This window comes from Ursus arctos, unplaced genomic scaffold (genome assembly GCF_023065955.2).
Source record: "Ursus arctos isolate Adak ecotype North America unplaced genomic scaffold, UrsArc2.0 scaffold_34, whole genome shotgun sequence".
Classification (NCBI taxonomy): domain Eukaryota; kingdom Metazoa; phylum Chordata; class Mammalia; order Carnivora; family Ursidae; genus Ursus; species Ursus arctos.
Genome location: NW_026623030.1, coordinates 6554609 through 6571204, shown reverse-complemented (window position 1 = coordinate 6571204; position 16596 = coordinate 6554609). Strand labels below are relative to the sequence as shown.

At 40.2% G+C, this 16596-nt stretch overlaps 1 protein-coding gene across 2 annotated transcripts in view; it reads right to left on the bottom strand.

Moving 5' to 3' along the window:
* Positions 1 to 16596, bottom strand: part of SPIRE1 (spire type actin nucleation factor 1) — a 213448-nt gene that overhangs the window by 184260 nt on the left and 12592 nt on the right. For both annotated transcript variants that reach the window (XM_044379555.3, XM_026486304.4), the window contains exon 2: positions 4543 to 4577. In XM_044379555.3, coding sequence (XP_044235490.2) covers positions 4543 to 4577 — 35 coding nt within the window. The remainder of the gene's footprint in view (positions 1 to 4542; positions 4578 to 16596) is intronic.

Genomic DNA, 16596 nt, shown 5'->3' with positions numbered 1-16596 from the left:
TGGACCAGAACTGCCTGTTTGACAGGCAAGTACCCACAGGTACAGGTCAGTCTTAATTTAAGAGTTTATAAATGACCAGGCTGAGCTGTGAGCACTTCTGGAGAGGGAGAAGCAGGGGTAATGCACTGTTTAAAATTACATGCCCTTCTCAAAATGAAAGGACAAAATACAGATCAGTGGTAGACAGGGGCCTGAAGGAGGGAAGGAAGGTGAGGGAGCGACCACCAAGGGGCACTGGAGGAGTCTAGGGAGTGACAGAACTTGATTGTGGAGATGGTTAACACAACTGAATATCTGTTAAAACTGGAAGAACTGTAACTGAAAAAGGTAAATTTTACTGTACGTAAATTATACCTTCAAAAAATGTAAAAGATGTAGAAAAAAATTAAATTGCCTATTAAACAATTTTGCAATGTCTTTCAAAACAAATTATATGAAAGATTTTGCTTAATGAATTCAAATGCTAGAATATACTTTTAATTGAATAAGTTAAAAAATTTTTCCAAACAGGGGCACCTGGGTAGCTCAGTCAGTTGAGCATGGGACTCTCGGTTTTGGCTCAGGTCATGATCTTGGGGGTCGTGAGACTGAGTCCCACATGGGACTCTGCTCACCATGGGGTCTGCTTGGGGAGTCTCGCCCTCTGCCCCTCCCCCCTATTCGCACATGCATGCGAGCATGGGCTCTTTCTCTCTCTCAAATAAATCTTTAAAAAAGTTTTTTTCCAGTGAGAAATAAGGTATAATACTTGATCTTTTAGAAACATTAAGCTGTCTTGAGATAAAAGACCACATAAAAGTTGACTGAATGCCTATGTATGGCCTCCTTGTTTTCTCTAAACTCATAATTTTGTTTACTTTTTCTGAATATAGGAAAAGTAGTAAAAAGAGAATTAAAGTAAAACTAGAAAATAATTCATAATATGATTTCTACAAAAACTATTAAAATACACAGTTAAACACTCAAAGTTATACGTCTCAGTGAGGGAGGGTCCTGAAGGCCCGAAAGGAAAGGGATTTTGCTTTCCCTAGCAGTCACCCTGAGGCTCCTTGAAAAGATAACTTTCTCTATCCCAGAAACTAGACACCTCCCAGCTTAGAATAATAAGCTATATTAACTAAGCTAGGCTTTATGCTAAACTCTCTGCAACCACTTGGGATGCCTGGGTGGCTCAGTCGGTTAAGCGGCTGCCTTCAGCTCAGGTCATGATCCCAGGATCCTGGGATCAAGCCCCGCATTGGGCTCCCTGCTCAGTGGGGAGCCTACTTCTCCCTCTGTCTGCCACTCCCCCTGCTTGTGCTCTTTCTCTCTCTAACAAATAAAATCTTAAAACAAACAAACAAACTCTCTGCAGTTCCAACAACCTACCTTTCAGATGAGGAATCTTGAGGCCGAGAAGGGTGGAGCCAGAATCCCTGCCTAAGCACAAACACCCACCACACCAGCTCCCAGGGTGGAGGCCTGCACCACAATATGGAGCAAGCAACATGCTACTCCATCTTCTCCAGGGCCCTTCACAGTTCCACTCGTCTACAACTTGTGGGCAGCTCCTCTCTTGGTCTGCATTTAATGCCAGAGCTTGATGAGCACCTCCTTTCTCAACAGAAGAATGATGGAAGGGCAAAAAAAGGGGCTCCAGCAATCACCTTTCTGATCCAGGATCACCTCACTCTCGGAAATGACCCTGTTGTCTTACTGACAGAAAAGACCGGCTTAAATCCTTATTATCAAAGATTCCCTCAACTTCCCACTGTCTTCCTCAGGACTGTGGTTTTACTGCACTAAGCCCTCAATTCTGTTTCTCAGGCATAAATACCCATGCTAACCACACCCCAGCCCAACAGCTCTCAGACTTGTGGTTTTAGGACCCTTTTACACTAAAAATTACTAAGGAGTCCAAGGAATTTTTATGCATGTGAACCATAATCTATCGACATCTCCTGTATTAGAAATTAAACTGAGAAATTTTTAAATCAAATCACTTTAATTAAATCATTTAAAATATTAAATATGTTAATAGAAGTAACATTTTTATGGGAAAGAAACCTCTATTTTTAAAAACAAAAGCAAAAAAAACCAAGAAGAGTGATACTGTTTTACATTTTTGTAAAACTCCTGAAGGTCATGCTTAATAAAAGCCGGCTAGATCTTATATCTGCTTCTGAGGTCTGCTATGACATTTATAGTTACACAGTCATGTAGCCAAGGAAAACACCACTGTACCCTCAAGAGAATGAAAGTAGAAAGGCAGATAATGTCTTAGTATTACTTCAAAAATAGCCTGACCTTGAAAGGGTGTCAGGAACCCCCCCGAGCCCTCCTACCACACTTGGAAAACCACTGCTCTAGTCAAGCCAGAGGTAGTCCTACGTCTGATTTCAGCAAACCCACACTCTCTAACTTGGACTCCAACCTCACTCTCTCGCTTCCTTACCACTGCCATCCGCACCCCTCCGAAGGTACCTCTTCCCTAAAACACAAAACTTTCTACTTAAGCTGTCTCCTCTTTCTCTCAAGTTACTAAACTTCTTGAAAAAGTAGTTCCCATAACGTCTACTGCCCCTCCTTTTTATTATTTTAATTAACAAAGTAATACACAGAGAAGTTCTCATTTAAAACAAAAATCCAAACAATACAGATAAATCACCATCCACAATTTCAGTCTCTAACCACTGGCTACCCCTAGAAAATACTCCGAGCTGTTAGCTAATCGGATTGAACTTTTTATTTCCTTGTGATTTTCCCTCATCAAATAGTTACTTTAAAAAATCCTGAAAGGAGGGGCGCCTGGATGGCTCAGCCAGTTAAGTGTCTGCCTTCAGCCCAGGTCATGATCCCAGAGTCCTGGGATAGAGCCCTGCATCGGGCTCCCTGCTTGCCCCTCCCCCTCTGCTGCTCCCCCTGCTTGTGCTCTCTCTCTCCTGTCAAATAAATAAATAAAATCTTAAAAAAAAAAAAAATCCTGAAAGGAGGTTCTGTTCAGATTCCAATTCTTTTGGTTACCCAAGGTATAGGTCAAAGAATAAGGGCTACTAACTAGGAGATTACGGAGATAAAATGAGTGACTTTCCTATACCAAGTGAGTACTAAACGAAATGCTACAACCATGCTGATTTTATGGTGATACAACGTAAGACAGAATAAGAGACTTAGTCATTCTAATATATATAGAGAAAAGTGTCCTCAGGGTTTGTATAACATTTTCACATGTATTTATTTGCTCTTTAAAATTTCATAACCCATGAGGTCAACAGGAATTATGATTAAGGTTTTACAGATAAGAAAGCCAAAGGTCTAGGAGAGCAGGAGAAAAAATTACCACTCAAAATTACATAGCCAGAAAAACGCACACCAGAAACCACAGACAGAAGTTATATTTTCTGACTCAAATCAAATCCCACTCCTTTATATTACATTGAACAGGACATCAAAAATTCTCACAACATAGAAATATTAAGTTCTACTTTTAAAAAAATTAAGTTCTTGCCTATTTTTAGAGCTAATTTGGAAAAAAAATTATCTCTACTTCCAAAGTTGAAAATACAAAAATGAATTGCATAATTTCTGAATGCAAAAAGGAACAAATTATTTTTGCTTCTTTATTATACAATACAATCCCTTAGGAAGCTTGCATTTTATTTAAAATAACAGTTGAAATTTACTAAAATCTACATCAACATGTAGACATATTATCATAATAGAAAAATAACTTCTTAAATTCTTTATTTAGGCATTGCCATTAACAAAGACCCAAGACTCCTAATGTAAAGATGATGCAACAGTTGCTGAAAAGAACACCAGACACACATACTTCATGGATGCTCCCCTCATATTTCAGTGCTACTCTTGAAACTCCTGCAAGGAAACTCCCACAGGAATCATGTGGAAATTCCTTAAAGTTCACAACCAGGATTTTGAACTAAATTATTAAAGAGTACTAAACCTGCTTATACAAATAACAAACTATTTGATTCATTATTAATCTTACTGAAATATTGTTTCCAAGACCCTATTTTTTTTCCTACACCAAGGCAGCTCTACAGGAGCTCAACATATTTAAATGATTTATTTATTATGACACATTAGACTGGATTATGAAAAAAAACGAACTTAAACTATTTCTTATTAAGGGCTCTGAATCTTAGTATCTCAATTTCATACATAACAACATGGGAAAGTTTTAAAGCCATGATTAAGCCAATCTTTTTAACACACACTAGCATTTTAAAAATATGGGCAAGAGGGGCGCATGGCTGGTTCAGTCAGTGGGGCATGCAACTCTTGATCTCAGGGTTGTGAGTTTGAGCCCCACCGTGGGTGTGGAAATGACTTAAAGATAAAATCTTTAAAAAATATATTTATATGGGCAAGATAACCGATTTTTCTTCATATTTTACTCTTTTTAAATGTAAAAGATATATACCTGCTTTCAACATATCCTTGTCAGAAGACCAAAAACCCATGAGATATAGTTCAATACTTAAGTTAATCTAAAGAGCTGCAAAGCTACTTTACTAATAAATATTTGAGTATTTCTCTTACCTCTGTTTCTGTACAATGTGAATATCCCAATTTACCTGTAATAAAAATACAAAAAGTTACTTCCAAAGGATTTTAGCTTTTTTTATCACTGATAAAAATATTTGAGCTACTCTGGCATGGCTTCATTATACCTATGAAAATCTATGCAAATAGAAGGTGCTAGAATGACCAATATTCTAGACGGTCCTGCCTAGAGATTTGTTTAAATAGGCCCATAAGAAAATACTAAGTAGGAAGATGGGAAGAATATACTCAATTGTAATAAGACCTATAACACACACACACATATTTAATATGCATATATACAAGTTAATGAAAGTTAAATAAAAATATTTTTATTGAAGTCTTACTTTCTTTTAAAATATCCTAAAATACTTTAAAGGTATTTAAAAGGTACCTTTCAAAATACTCTAAAAAACCTTCAAAAAATCTTTAAAAGACTCTTGGGCTTTTCTCCAAATATATATTCCAGTTTAAAAGTGCAGTGATCATTTCAATGAAAGCATAAATGTCTCAAACTAATACTTTCTTTAATATATGATGGCTGTTTTTCTTTGATACATGATCAGACAAAACCACATTAATTTAGTAATTTTTCCAATAGAGGATCACCTAAAGAATAACTATAATTGAACAATATTTGGCTGTACCAACATCAGTATTTTCTCTTCATCACTGAAAAATAGCAAGGAACATGTACAATTATATATTTCTGTCAATTTGGATGAATAAAATATAATTTTTAAATAGAAAAAGAGCTATTTTAAAGATCACTTATTAGCAGTTTTAACAAAAAAAAATAGGTTACATATTTATATTGGGTAGTAAACAACTTAATTTGCCCAGTTCACACTTCTTAAATATCACTGTCCTCAGTTCAAACATACATTAACCTCTACCTCCTTCCCTCCACCAACACTCTCCTTCCTCCTAACTGCTGCTTCTCTCCAGCCTCTGACTTCCACACCTAGCCCTAGCCCACAGTGGTTGTTCCAGCAGTCTGTGTTTTCTTTAATGCTTAGTGAGTATTCATACACCTTAGAGTTTATGATGATACCACAAAAAAAAACCAAACCCCCAATGTATTTACGTGCCTCCCAACTCTTAAAATGAAAAAATTGAAATCCACAATTTCTAATGACCTAATGTGAAATACTGGCTGAAACTGAGACCAGAAAACATGGGACCGTGGGTTCTGTGGATTAAAAATTATATATGGGCAATAAATAATTAAGATTACATGAACACAGAGATAAAATGAGTTTAATATATAAAGGTTTTTCATACTATGGTTTGATAAATACATAATTATTATTTATATATTTATGTATTCATAAATGAAACTATGTATTATAGTTTTATATCATATATTTTTATTTATATATATATGCCTGCTCAGAACGGTAGTGCTTTTGGTAGCTTAATTATCCTATGACTCCTATAGAGAGGGTGATCCGCTTAACCTAGGAAAGCACTGTGAACAGGAGCAGTTCAAAGAAGGGCACAGACTACCTGTCAACAAACATTTAGAGTGTCTACTCTGTGGAAGAGAAGGAGGGAAGGAGGCAGGGAGGGAGGGAGGGAGGGGAAAATACAGTGTTAAGACAATAATAACAGAGAGTAACCTCTCTGAGAGTACATGGATGTACATCTTCGGTATAATAATTCTCAAGGTAAAGAGAACTGCAAAGAAAGTGGTAGGTTTGTTGTTGGTAGTAAAGTTGGTAAAAAAATTTTGAAACTGTTTTGTATGGGAATCATGAACTGAGAGAGAAAGACCATACAAACCTAACATGTGGGAAGGAGAGGAAGAGCCCTGTGGTAATGAACTGCAATTAGGGGTATTATCTAATTTCATAAATAAATAAATATAAATATATATTTATATAATATTTATATTTATATATATAAATAATATATAATATTATATATAAATAATATATAAATATTATATAAATAAATATATATATATATATTTCCTAGCTCTTCCTCCAAAAGAGGGAGAAGTAATAGCATCCCATTTTGCAAGAGCACACCTAGCCCATTCCCCCTCAAAGGAACCAGTACTCAGGGGATTGGCTGACTCCATGGATGGGACAGATAGAGGTGAGGCCGTTTCAGACAGTGTGCTGTGTAAGGCCTAACCCTGAACAGACGAGGTTATGAGTGGGTCCTACCAAGATGTGAAATTACAAGATAAGCCAGAACATCTCTCTGACCAGAAAGTAATGAAGTACTCAAAAGAATAACAGAGTGATGTCAAAACAACACAAGTCCTATGAAATAAGGTTTTTTCAATGACCTCTATTATAAAACTGAAAATGTTTTCCTATAAAGAGTACCAAAAATTTTTGTGTGTGTGCACCACCGCTTCTGGTTATTCAATCGGATCTGGTGACTAAATCATGCAACTATGGAAATGTGGTTAAGTATGAAGTGCCTGATCACCTACACTACTCTGCCATCCAAATCCCTGCCCAGACTCTAACCCAGGAATCAGAAAATCCCAATTACATGACAGCAGAGCTTAAAGGAACCTTGGAAATGATCTTGCCCAATCCATTCATTTTACAGATGAGTAATCTAAGCCTGACAAGTCAAATGACTTGGATAAAATAACAGAGCTAAGAGTAGACTCCAAGGATCCTGACCCTTGTTACAAGCATTGGTGTGGTTTTGTTATCCTGCGCTCCATTCCCACTTGCCCGGACCGGTGGGATTAGGGAAGGGGACCACAGAGCTGCTACCGCAGCTGCCTACCCATTATAATACTGTTTCTGGAGAAATGGGGAAATGTACTCCCTGATCTAGCAGTTGGAAACTGCCAATATAGCAACCAAGAAATTTTCATTTGACAACTTTTGAGTCCTTCAAAGGTTAACCACCTTTCCAGAACCAAACCTAAGGAATCCCTCTAAAACCTAGAATCCTATGACTTCACTTTCTACAAGTCGAGTAAACTAAGCCGATGGTAGGCCTAACCAAGGCTTCAGATTATTAAATGCGGTGAATTAGTTCTTTCAATAAGACTAACGACTTTACTGATTGTTAATTAAGAGGCTAGATTAACTATCTGACAATGTAAAATAAAAGGAAATATTTGGAATGATATTTAAACATTAAATTTCAAAATATTCCCGTATTATTAACATACTTATACACTAGGAAGAAGGATGATTTGCACAGCAAGCCAAAACTTCAGCTCGGTGTTTCCCAAAAAGAATGGGCATTTTAACAATGCTAGAAGAATCAAGGCTGTGTTTTTTAGGCCCTTCTTTTTAACTCATTCTGAAATACCCGATCTGCTCTTGAGATTTACTGGACAAGTTCCCTCATGTCCTAGGAAACATGAAAACCAGTCTTCCTATAAACTGATATAAAATGGCTTTAAGGCATGCCTGGGTCCCTCAGTCAGTTAAGCGTCTGCCTTCGGCTCAGGTCACGATCCCAGGGTCCTGGGATTGAGTCCCGCATCAGGCTCCTTGCTCAGCCGGGAGCCTGCTTCTCCCTCTCCATCTGCCTGCCATCCCCTCTGCTTGTGTGCTCTCTCTCTCTCTCTGACAAATAAATAAAATCTTAAAAAATAAAACAATAAAGTGGCTTTTAAAAATAAACTATTCCTAATGTAAAATGTCATAAAGAACACAACTAAGATAACGAAGACATTTTAAATCCTAAACGTTGATAATCAGACACTTTCATTCAAAAGTCTGTTCAATGTTACCAGAGAGAGCATTTCAATGAACACATCTTGGTAGACCCACTCATAACCTCGGATGTTCAGGGTCAGGTCTCACACAGCACTCTATCTGAAATGGCCTCACCTCAGTGGAATCACAGAATCTGACGAACCACACAACTATGGTGGAACTTAAGGCGCAGTTTCAGGAAAATACAAGGTGCTCATGTGGATGAATACTGCTTTAAAATTAAGGTGGTGGAAACCTCAGCATACGGCCGAATTGTCTGTCACATAGTCACATGTCAATATGACTCAAATTAGCTGAATAAGCAGAAGGCAAACATGCCTGCCAGGAAGACCCGGAACCCCTATAATCTTTACAATAAATAAACAGCTCTCAGAATTATTCTCCAATTTTTTCCCATGTGGACAAACTGCAGGCAATGACTGGGTCCATCTGACCCTGGGAAAGTATGTTATTTTTTCATGAGCTGAGCATTCAAGAGATACACCCTGCCCTGCCAGCTTGCCTCTGCCCCCTCAGTCATTCAATAAATATTTGCTGAACACCTACTAAATACTAAAATACTGGTGATATAGCAGCAAACAAGCTACGCATAGTTCTTGCTCCCTAGGGCTTACATCTTAGTGAACAGAGACCCAAAGAAGCAATCAAATAAAATTTACTATAATTGGTAATGAATGCTATTAAGGACAGAAAAGGGAGCGAGAGAGAAAATAACAGAAACGATCCAATTTAGAACAGTCAGGCATGATTCCTTGAGACGACATTTAAACAGAGACCGTGAGATTGGGTAGCAGCTAACTGCGGGGCTGAGGGAAGAACCTGTTCCAGAACCAGGAGGCTGCCTGTGGTAAGGCTCTGGAAGTGTTGGGTAGGTTGGTAGCATAAAATGCATTTGGAAAGACAGGCAGGGGCAGATCACACAGGCCTTTCAGGACAGTGTAAGGAGTTTAGATTTGATGTTTAGTACAACAGGAAGCTACTGGACGTTAATATTAAGAAAGGACATGAGCTGATTCGAGGTGCGTTTCCAGGTTGGCCCTGCTCTGCGGTCAAGGTGAAAACATGGAGGGCAGACAGCCCCACTGTCCTGGATAGCAACAGGGTGGGGGTGGGGGGCAAACATGGAGGGCAGCCTGCCCAGCGGGTGGCAATGACCAGGAAGAAAAGTAGAGAATTAAGATATAATTCAGAAGCAGAATTGGGGCGCCTGGTGGCTCAGTCGTTAAGCGTCTGCCTTCAGCTCAGGGCGTGATCCCGGCTTTCTGGGATCGAGCCCCGCATCAGGCTCCTTCGCTGGGAGCCTGCTTCTTCCTCTCCCACTCCCCCTGTCTGTGTTCCCTCTCTCACTGGCTGTCTCTCTCTCTGGCAAATAAATAATAAATAAAATTTAAAAAAAAAAAAAAAGCAGAATTGACAGGACTTGCTAATGGATTGGACTGGGGGTGGAGCAGGGTGATAAAGAAAGAATGATACCCTGAACAAGTCCCATGTTTTCAGGAACAGTGTTTTCAAAGACTTCATCAAAACCAATCAAAATCAAGCGTAAGTTTAAGAACTCTAATACTCTGGGGGCACCCAGCTGGCTCAGTCAGAAGAGTGTGTGACTCTTGATCTCAGGGTCGTGAGTCTGAGCCCCACGTTGGGGGTAGAGATTACATACATACATACATACATAACTTTTAAAAAAGAGCTCCAGCACTCTACAAGAGACAAGTATATATTAGATCCACTTTTTGGACAGCTTTTATATGAATACTAGGGAAAGAGAGTACAATTTTAAACAGGTCAAAATTTAGCAATAAAATAATCCCTGCAGCCTAATCACACCTGGGTTTCTTAAACATTGTGGCCACTGAGGGCTCAGAATCCATGACCAGATGTTTCAGTGTCAAAAGTTAGGGCACTGAAACTTTGCCTTCATTAGCTTACACCCATCTCCCCAACAAAATCATTTTTGCCATGTTACATTTTTACCGAAAAAAAAAATGTTATACGTTTGACACAAGAAACAGCCGTATAAAGGACACTTCTACTTTGGTTGTTAAAGGATCAAATCAGCATCCTCTATGCCATAGCATTTCACAGTAAAGCTGCTCAAAGATTAACAGGAATTTAGGATTTAGACATGGGAGAAAACTGGTATACTTGCTAACCAAACAAAGACTGTGTGCTCAAGTTCCTCTTCTTGGCCTGCCTGTCAGGAGGAATGAAATAAAATTTAATGTTCCACTGCCACAACAGCCCTGTGCTAAGGTATTTTCTTCTTCACACTGTTGATGTTTAACCAAGAATTTAAATAAGCCTTTCCCTTGGTTGCCCTGAGAAGGCAGTGAAGCAGGAGAGCAAGAGCAAGCCCTTAGACTTGCGCAGTCCTAGTTTCGAATCTCACTTCCAGACTTAACTAATTGTTTGGTGTGACTTTAAAGTAAAATGCTTCCCAGAGTTTCCCACTTTCTCATCTACAAAAAAAGGGAATGATATCTACCTCATGAGGCTTATGTGAAAATCAGATGAAAAACAAAATGTTTTGAAGGGCTCTGCATGATGCCTCCTGCAGGAAGGGGCTCAGCAAATTGTAGCTAAGCTTACCACTATTAACCCTGTGGAAAGACAGAGATAATAGATAAAACAGAGTCCTAAGGAAAACTAGCATAGCAAAATATGTTTACTAGGATTACAACTATGTAAAAGAGGTATCGATTTTGAAATGAAAAAGTAGCTAAATCATATGAAGAATCATAAAATTCCACTCATTTTTACACTTCATTAAGACCTTTAAAAGCCACTACCTTTTACATTATACCTCTCTGCATTGGTTCCTAACACATACCTTCCCCCCACTCCTTATGTGATGGTGTCCAGAATGATGACACTCATCAGTCAAATAGCTGGAGCTCAGCAATGGCTCAGGCTGGGGTGGTGGGAAGTGAAGTTTCATCAGTTATTACTCAAAACTGAAAATAAGAAAGCCTGAAATGGCAATCTCTACAATCAAATCATAAATAAAAAGACTATAAAGTCTGCAGAACTTGTGAATATACTACTTAACATGGCGAAGTGATTTTGCAGCTGTGATTAAGTTAAGGCTCTAGAGATGGGGAGATTATGCTGGATTATCCAGGCGGAACCAACATAACCACAAGGAGCTTTATCAGACACAGAAGAGTCCAGGAAGGAGCTGTGATGATGGAAGCAAACTCTGGAGCCATGTGAATGCAAGAAGGGGGACACAAGGCAAGGAATGTGGAAAGTCTCTAGAAGCTGGAAGAGGAAAGGACCAGATTCTCCCCTGCAGCATCCAGAAGGAACACAGCCCTGAAAATACATTGATTTTAGCCCACAAGACCCATTTTCAGACTTCTAACCACCAGAACTTTAAGATAATAATTTTGTGTTGTTTTAAGCCACAACAGTAGTGGTGATTTGTTACAGGACGTGAATACGCAGACCATGAAAAGGTCAAAGCAATATGACATGCTCTCACCATCCCAAACACAACCCCAGGCTACCCTATGTACGGTCTAATCCCATGCAGAATATCCCAGAGTAAGAACTCACCCACGAGCACAAGGCAACAGAACACAGTGGTTAAGAGCAAGGGATCCAGGCCAGACTCCTGTGGCTTGAATCCCAGGAAGGTTGCTGGCTAAATTTAAGGCCTCTACACGTCAGTCTTCCATTTGTAAGGCGGAGGCTAAGAAGAGCACCTATCTTGCGGTGCCTGGGTAGCTCAGTCAGTTAAGCATCTGCCTTTGGCTCAGGTCATGATACCAGGGTCCTGGGATCTAGCCCTGAGTTGCTGGGCTCCCTGAGCAATGGGGAGCCTGCTTTGCCCTCCCCTTCCGCCCCTCCCCCTCCTTGTGCTCTCTCTCTCGCTCGTGTGCTCTCTCTCTCTCTCTCTCTCATATGCTCTCTCTCTCAAATAAATAAATAATCTTTATGAGGCGCCTGGGTGGCTCAGTCAGTGAAGTGTCTGCTTTCGGCTCAGGTCATGATCCCAGGGTCCTGGGACTGAGTCCCGAGTGGGGCTTTCTGTTCAGTGAGGAGTCTGCTTCTCCCTCTGCCTCTGCCTGCTTGTGCTCTCTCTCTTTCTGTCAAATAAATAAATAAAATCTTTAAAAATAAATAAATAAATAAAAATAATGTTCAAAAAAGAAGAGTACCTATCTCATAGAATCATTGTGAGGATCGAAAGTAATAATACAAGAAAACTGCTTATCTCACTGCTTGTCAGCACTTAATATTAGCTCTATTACCATTTAAGACTTTGAGCCTTCTCTCCAAGGATAAAATAAGCCAAAAGACCCTTGTCTTCCAAACCCAAAAGCTATAAGTCACCAGATCACTTGGCCCCTTAGATACCTACGTATAATTTAACGTAGCCCTCCCCCATGACTTGGCCTGTAGGTGCAAAGCCCACCACCCAATATCTGTAAGTTCTAGGGGTCTCCTGTGTCTGCACGCAGTGTCAACCTGAAGAGAATGCAGCTGACCTTCCATAAATTTGTTAAACTTTCCTGAAGATACGAGACTCACAGGGAGGCATCCCAGTCCTCACCCTTCCCTGTTCTCCCCTCGCCCTCTCACCACCTCCCTCCTCCCTGTCTCAGATAGTTTAGTGGTCACCTTTTACCGCCAGCGCACACCCTTGAGGGTCTTATCTTACTTCCTAAGTGCTCCCTCCAAAACTGACAGCACTCTAAGAATGATTCTGGTTATTCTAATTTTGCATCTCCCTACCCTGAACATCTCTGGTTGAAAACTTCATTTCTATTTTTACAATACACCAAGTGGAACTATTCCAAGCACCTCTGCCAAAACGTTTTAAAGACAAAAGGCATCCATCCAAACTACCCCGAACATTTCTAGAAACAACATGCCATTCAAACCAACCCCCACAGTGCTCTTTTAAACTCTAAGAAAACTGGGGCGCCTGGGTGGCGCAGTCGTTAAGCGTCTGCCTTCGGCTCAGGGTGTGATCCTGGTGTTCTGGGATCGAGCCCCGCATCAGACTCCTCTGCTGGGAGCCTGCTTCTTCCTCTCCCGCTCCCCCTGCTTGTGGTCCCTCTCTCGCTGGCTGTTCCTCTGTCAAATAAATACTTAAAATCTTTTAAAAAAATAAAAATAAAAAAATAAACTCTAAGAAAATTAATGAAAAATCTCATTAATACTTATAATTAATACTTACTCTGTATATTTTAATGCTGGTGTAAAACCTTCATTTTTACAGCTGAGGATGCTCAAGCCCTAGAGAGTAAATGATTCCCTGCAGGTCAAAGAACTGCGACAGGTGCCCAGGCTGCTGACCCACCCAGCTGTCCTACATTCTCCCAGGAAGCAATGGATGCCCAAAAGTGAAGCACAGGGTCAGCACTAGTGGGGAAGTTGGGGGATATTAAAAACAAACTTTCTTTTTTAAAATTTTTAATTTCTTTGAGAGAGAGTAAGAGAGAGAGAGAGCATAAGTGGGGGGGGGTGGAGAGGGCAAAGGGAAAGGGAGCCCAAGGCGGGACTCGATCCCAGGACCCTGGGATTATGACATGAGTTGAAGGCAGATGCTTAACCAACAGAGCCACCTAGGTGCCCCTAAAAACAAACTTTCTAAGTACCATTTTGGTTTACTTGTCCACTGCTCATGACTAATAAATGTGGGTAAAGAAAAAAAATATGCTATATGAGTTTTATGCCCTCTTAATAGGACAAAGAATCCCTGACTAATCAATATGAACAATACATTTAATCACATTTTGTAGGATTTGGGCCACAGTCTTATTATTTTAAAGAAGTGTAGAGGCATAAAGACATCACATTTTTTGGAAGAGCTGGTAAAAAGTGGATTCAATTGGGGGGGGGGGGGAGTTCAGAGGGAGAGGGAGAGAATCCCAAGCAGGCTCTAAGCCCAGCAGCACAGAGCCCAATGCAGGGGAATCAATCTCACAACCTTGATATCATGACCTGAGCCAAAATCAAGACTCGGACCCTTAACCAACTGAGTCACCCAGGCACCCCCAAAACCATGGCTTATTATTGCCAGTCACTTTCCTAAGGACTAGAGTCTAGCCCTTGGACCTCCTATCAGTGGCTAAAACCAACTATCAGACTTCCCCAGCACAGACCACTACTGGCTCTTACCTGTAGCCACTGTCTGCCCTTTCTGGCTCTCTTGGGGCCTGGCTGCTACACCGAACACCCCTGATTTTCATACTTCCATGAGGGTAGGTCTCACCACCATCATGGCCACCCCCAATCTAGGAGTAAGTTTGGCCCAGACCCCAAACCCTCCCAACCTATTTCATGGTACTAGAGTGGACAATTTATAACTGATCTTGTTGTGAAATTAAAGTTTTAAAAAATATGTTTTCTTGGGGTGCCCCACTGGCTCCATCACAGAAGCATGTGACTTGATCTTGCGGTTGTGAGTTTGAGCCCCACAGGGGGTGCAGAGATAAATAAATAAAACTTTAAAAAATATGTTTTCTTAATTATTAGTGTTCTTTTTCCCTTCCTATTCAGGAACCTTAATTAACTAAACTTTATATCATCTCACAGAGCAAATATCATTAAATATCAAGTATTTTGCACTAAAAAATAATTTCAGCATAAAATTTCAATACAAATATTATCTTTGTCTCTTTTATGTAATTTGGCAAAGCTCAAGACTTGTATAGCAAAAAGGTTTCATCTCTTGTGCCAGTTCAAACTGAATGGTAGTGACAGTCTAGGATACTATCCTCAAAAGAGCTGTGAGGGCAAGTATGGGGTGGGAGGCACCCGTGACCATTTAGCAATGTCTGCCTTGGGAACAGAAGGGAGTGACAATGCAGAAGCCACATTCCTGACACTCCTGTGTCAGAGGACAGGATGATGGAAGTTGTGATTCTTTTGTAAACAGTGTGGATTTGGATTAAATTTTTTCCTTAGTGATATTAATTCAAACATTAATTGCTTAAATTTCATGAGACCTCAAAAATACACTGAGATCACAGCACTCTATCACTTTATTCAAGAATAAGGAGAACTTCGAGGGGGAACTTCCCCAATCCAAATCATATGAAGAGGTCTAGCAGCAAGTGCCAATACCAAACATTTTTGTATTTCCTATCAAATGAAGAATTCTGGTTTTCATGCATTTCATAAGCATAACTGTGTTATTATCCTTAGAATCTCCTCTCCCACTTTGGTATCTGATCATGACTGAGACCATCCTAGCCAACAGAAACCCTGCCAGAGAGGTATCTCAGGTACTTCTACCCCTAAACATAAGAGCCTTTAGTTATAGCACCACAACTGCCACCCATATTCACTTACCCAAACATGTTACAATAACAAGCGTCAGAGCTGAAAATTAAAACCACACCTTCTGCTGCCTACCCTTATATCTTATATCCATGTTACCATGTGACATTCAACAGCTGATCTGCAACCTTCTGGAAGAGCAAAGGAACTCGGTAGGAATAAATATGACTCCACTGGAAAAATATTTTTTCCAGGACAATTTAATTTCTAACAAGTATAAGTCATCATCTTCCCACCCTATGCTGCCTCTCCTGCCTTCCCAGCAGGCAGGCACCCAGGTGGGAAGTCTGAGAGCCTTCCAGGATTCCTTCCTCTTTCTCATCCTCATACCAAAAACTAAGGGCCATGTCCTGTACTATTTCCTAGATTATTCTCAATCTGACTCTCTCTCCCCATTTCTACTGCCCTTGTTCAGACCTCCATCATCTCCTATCTGAGGAGCCATAATACTCCCAACTGGTTAGGCAACTTAAAGGCTACTCAGATCTCATGATAGTATGAAATGCCTACTGGTATCTCTGCCCTTGTTTTTACCCAATTCAATCCACCTTCTACAGAACTCCCAGAGTCCTCTTTCCAAAAAGAGTAATCTGCTGACATCATTTTCCTGCTTCAAAGCCCTATATGCTCTCCATTGCCTATACAGGCTATAAATACAAACTCAACAGTCGGCACAAAAATGTCCTTCGTAACCTGGTCCCAGTCAACATACCTTTCTAGCCTGTCTCATTCTCCACCACGCCCCCACACATCCTATGCTCCAGGCACCGTGGACGCCCACTGCAAAGAAGACAAACAGGTTCAACTTCACGTGCCAACTCCACAAATAATTGGTAGTGGCTGCCTGAAGCACAGCTGAGATCTCTGAAGCTGCTTATAAATTTAGCAGCAAAAATGCCATGACTGATTAAACAGTGTCTGCTTCTGGTATGGGGAAGTGGGTCACACTCTACGATCCGCGTACTACTGTTCTTTGAACAGTTCTTCCACATTTCTGCTTCTGCCTAAGTGTCTTCCTTTTATCCCACTCCTCATCCTTCAAGGCCTC